Source organism: Mastomys coucha, unplaced genomic scaffold, assembly GCF_008632895.1.
Source record: "Mastomys coucha isolate ucsf_1 unplaced genomic scaffold, UCSF_Mcou_1 pScaffold16, whole genome shotgun sequence".
NCBI lineage: Eukaryota > Metazoa > Chordata > Mammalia > Rodentia > Muridae > Mastomys > Mastomys coucha.
The window spans coordinates 38,899,192-38,903,763 of NW_022196898.1; the positions used below are offsets into that span (position 1 = coordinate 38,899,192).

The following is a 4,572-nucleotide window of genomic DNA, read 5'->3' on the forward strand; positions in this document are numbered from 1 at the left end:
CTTGCCCTGACTCATCTCAAGGCCTTTCACTTCCTGAAAAGGCACAGCTACGCATTGACCGGGAGTTGTGCCTCAGTTTCTCTGCTTGGTTCTCCTGACGCTGAGAAGTTGACTTTGCCCCTTACCACATCCCTTGGATGCTATATTGTGTGCGCGCGCGGACACACACACACACACACACATACACACACACACCTCAAAGAACCATCTGAAGTCGTTGGAGTATAGGGGAGGCGCACCTGTCAGGCCAAAGGTAGGAAACGTTGAGATTGCCCAAGCTGGCAGCCAGAAGACAGAGAGATAGATAGCTCCCGAGGCAAAGCCCTTGCCTAGGCCCTAAATCAAATCCCTTATGCTACTACAAAATACAAGTGGTTTTGTTGTGTTGTTGTTTTGAGTGGGGGGGGGGGGGTTGTCTCACTATGTAGCTCTGAAAGGCCTGAAACTCTACATCACTTCCAAGTCGAATTAAATGGATTTTGTTGTTGATGTTTGTTTTGTTTTGTTTTGTTTGGGGGGGTTGTTTTTTGTTTGGGTTTTGGTTTTTGTTTTGGTTTTTGTTTTTTTGGGTTTTCGAGACAGGGTTTCTCTGTATAGCCCTGGCCGACCTGGAACTCACTCTGTAGACCAGGTTGGCCTGGAACTCAGAAATCCGCCTGCCTCTACCTCCCAAGTGCTGGGATTACAGGCATGCGCCACCACTGCCCAGCTCTTAAACTGGGTTTTGTTTGTTAAAAGATTCACTCCTGTTGAGTGTGTTGGGTCACAAGCTGTGCTCCCTTGACTGAAGTCAAGGCCGGTATGGTCTGCGTAGGAAATTTCAGAACTCCATAGGGGAGACCTTGTCTTAAGGCGAAAAAGTAGAGAAGGGAGTGCAGTAGAAACCAAGCTTCTTTCCAGAAGCCCCCAGGCCCTACCCTTCAAAGGATCCTAGGACCGACCCCTCCACCCACCCGATTCTAGAAACCTTCCCAAAGCCGGCAGCCAGCGGGCACACCCTCTAGCGGCCCCTTTAAGGAACTGCGTGTCTAGAGGCTCCCAGAGTAAGAAGACCAGTTTGGAATCCTCCAGGCGTGGTAAACAGAAGTGTCTTGGTCTGGCATAGTAATACAAAGAATATCTGTCTTGTATGCTGGCCAGCCTCGTGATGCCCTTGCAGAGTGAGATAAGGTTGGTCATCGTCACAGCTTACATTCCAGCTGAGCTAGAGCTACCAAGCCTGAAGCCTTGAGTTGAGATGCCATCACCTTTGGAAATGGTTCTGAATCCTCAGGGTGGTGCAGAGCCACCAGGAGCTGGTATGTGGCTGTGCCCAGGGTAGCCCCCACCATAGGAGCCACTACAGGCACCCACCACCAGCCATTACCAGCACTGCAATGGAAGAACAAAGGGAAGTGTCAGAGGTGGCTCTTAGACACCTCTCCCCATAAGCCAGGACTAGTAAGGCAGGTCCCTACACTAGTTCCTGACATATCCAACAGTGAGCATGAGGTCACATTCATTAATGGGAAGCACTTGGGAAGGAAGTCCCAGCGGATCTTAGTCCAGGATCTAGTCTTGCAGAATAAACTGAATAGACTTATGGATGGAGTCACTAAAGCCCAAAGGAGTAGTAGCATGTCCAAGGACGCCTCTGAATCTACTATGTGCATGAAAAGTGGGTGGGATGCAGGAGAGCTATGAAGGAAGGGAGAACTTGCCAGTGAAGAAGGAACACTGGTTTAAGAATACAAGAGCAGTATGTAAGTGAAAAGAACTCGGGCTGGACGTGGTAGCACATCCCTTTAATCTCAGCACTTGGAAGGCAGCAGGATCTCTGCCAGCCTGGTACATAGTGAAACCCTGTCTCAAAAAAAGGAAAGAAAGAAAAGGGGGGAATCTGGAGAACCATGGACAAAGCTATTAAGAGGGGTGAATGGAGGACTGAACCAAGGGAAGCTGTCTCCTACCTGAAGACGTCAGGGCCCCAGCCAGCAAAGTAGGTGAAGAGCCTTGGGCCCAGGTCCCGGGCAGGGTTGAGTGGGGAGCCACAGTTAGCTCCCATGGATAGTCCAATGGTGAGGATCAGCAGTCCCACCACCACAGGCTCCAGACCTGCAGGTGCCCCTTTATTCCGTCTGTCTAGGATAGCTAACAGCCCCACGATCAGCATCCAGGTACCCAGAACCTTGAGGTTGGACAGAGGTAGAATGAAAGCCATCAGCTGCCACGGAGGTGCTTTATTTGAGGTCACTCAAACACTCCATGCCACCACCTCTATGCCATCTGTAACAGAAGCTAAGGGTGCCAAGGGAGATGAACCCTGTACTCCACCCAAAATCCGAACAATGGGCTGAGATCTCAATAAGCAAGGCAAATGTCGGAACTTACTTTCCTATATCTTCTGCTCACGCTTACCTGATCCAAGAAGCCATTGTTCAGGGACAGATAGGGGGAAGGGTAGGTGGCAAAAATGGAGGCTGTCTCTTTGGGGCCGGCCACTGTCAGGTTCCCACCTGTGTAGTTCTGGAGGGCATCTTCAGGGGAGAGGAACACTCAGAGTTTCCATGCTTAGCCACAGCAAGGCACCTCTGCCCACAAGTGTCCCCAGTCATGTTCTCTTACCATAGTAGAGAATGTAGGTGGCCCCTGAGGCACAGAAAGCAGACAGCAGTTGCACAAAGCAGTAAATGGGGAGTTTGGCCCAGGGGAGGCGTCCCACCAGGCACATGGCCAGAGAAAAGGCTGGGTTTAGGTGGGCTCCTTCACAAGATCAAAGGGGGAAAACAGTATTAGGTACCGCTGCTAAACACTGTCACAACACCATACTTTCTCCTACAATGCTTATTTCCATTACCTAGCTTAAACAAGCCTCAAAAAGATAATAATTAGAGGACTGGAGAGATGGCTCAGCGATCGAGAGCACTGGTTGTTCATGGAAAGGACCTTGGGTTAGCACTGTAACTATCTTCAGACACACCAGAAGAGGACATCAGATCTCATTACAGATGGTTGTGAGCTACCATGTGATTGCTGGGATTTGAGCTTAAAGGAAAAAAAAAGGTGATTTGCCAAGATCATACAGTGAAGCCAAAATGTGAGCCCGAAAAGATGTGCCTCCCCTGCAGCACACTGTCTGGAGGCTTGGCCCAGGCACACATGTATTAATACAGGTATTAAGAGACAAAGCTGATGAGGTCCTGAGCCAGTGTGAGGCACAAAATAATAGTAATTATCCTCAACACTCTGCTATAGATCTCTGCCTGAGTAAGTTAGGAATCTAGTGTCAAGAATAAGAACAGTGAGCTAGGCGAAGGAGAGGGACTGGATGACCCGAAGAAGCCATATCTCCACGCAGAACACTGCTCAAGCTCCAGGGGATAACGCCCACCAGTCACCAAAAGAGTCTGGCTTTTCCCAATCACTCATTCACATGCATATCCTATGTTCCCAACGTTCAAATCCTGCCCTACTCACCTGAGACGTTGCCCGCCACATAGATAGCTATTGTAACAGCTAGAGAGCTGGCCAGATAGGTGGTAAAGAAGTTGCCCTTGTTTCCTTCACTAGTGACAGCCTGGGCCACGGAACCTTGAGTAAGTAGCTGGAGGGGAGACAAAGGATGGAGAGCCCGGGAGACCAGGGAAAGAGATTGAGCAGGTGCCGAAAGCCACCAAGAAAAATAAATAAATTTGAGAAACTAACAAAGACTGGAAACAGAAAAAAAGGGAATAGGAGAAGCAGAGGTGAAGAAAGAGGAAAGACAAACCGAGCAGAGCAGTAGTGGCGCACGCCTTTAGTCCCGGCACTTGGGAGGCAGAGGCAGGCGGATTTCTGAGTTCGAGGCCAGCCTGGTCTACAGAGTGAGTTCCAGGACAGCCAGGGCTACACAGAGAAACCCTGTCTCAAAAAACCAAAAGAGAAAAAAAAAAGAAAAGAAGAAGAAGAAGAAAGGCTAGTGATGCGTGAAGGAAGAAGTGGGGGCCAAGGTAACAGTCCCTTTAATCCCAGATCCACAGGAGTCGCTGTGAGTTCCAGACAGCCAAGGCTACATATTAATATAATAAATAAGAAAAAAAAATTCTTACTTAGGGGAGAACGAGAACGCAGCTCCCCCACTACCACAAAGTATACAGTTGAGTTTCCCGAATTTGGGGAAATTGGAAGGGGTCAGCACATCCAATGGGTGAGCCACGCCCTGGGAAAACCACCTTCCTGGTCATGGCACCTCCCCTGCCATGTAAGTATATAAATAAGATCCTTTTTAAAAAGATTGAAACTAGGCTAAGCTGGGAGGGTCATTGAAGACTGTGGAGCTCAGCCTAAGATTCAAAGCAAGACCTTAAATCACAAGGAGTAAAAGAAAGAGAGACTTAGAGAAGGAAAAGAGAAGAGATGCGGTGGAAGAAATGTCGTTTCACCAGGGGAAACAACAGTAAGAAGAGCCAGAAACTCTGACCTCTCTTCTCACTTCCCCTCAACTACCCCACCTACCAAGAGCACAAATACACCCAGAAACTCTGCCAGGCACTGTCGGGCCATGAGGCTTCGGATCTGGATGTGAGCCCTGATTTCAAGCAGAGCACAGGCCAT

At 49.1% G+C, this 4,572-nt stretch overlaps 1 protein-coding gene and 1 non-coding gene across 2 annotated transcripts; both read right to left on the reverse strand.

Annotated features, from left to right (window-relative positions):
- Window positions 1-1,072: 1,072 nt before the first annotated feature.
- On the reverse strand, window positions 1,073-4,572 carry Aqp10 (aquaporin 10). Its single transcript, XM_031376197.1, has 6 exons — window positions 4,474-4,572; window positions 3,457-3,583; window positions 2,605-2,742; window positions 2,398-2,516; window positions 1,950-2,167; window positions 1,073-1,371 (listed from the first exon to the last, which is right to left on the reverse strand). The coding sequence occupies exons 1-6, from the start codon at window positions 4,570-4,572 to the stop codon at window positions 1,182-1,184; spliced, it is 891 nt and encodes a 296-aa protein (XP_031232057.1). The 3' UTR covers window positions 1,073-1,181.
- Window positions 4,069-4,227, reverse strand: LOC116094635. The gene has a single exon (XR_004120251.1). It is a non-coding gene; the product is annotated as a U1 spliceosomal RNA (small nuclear RNA).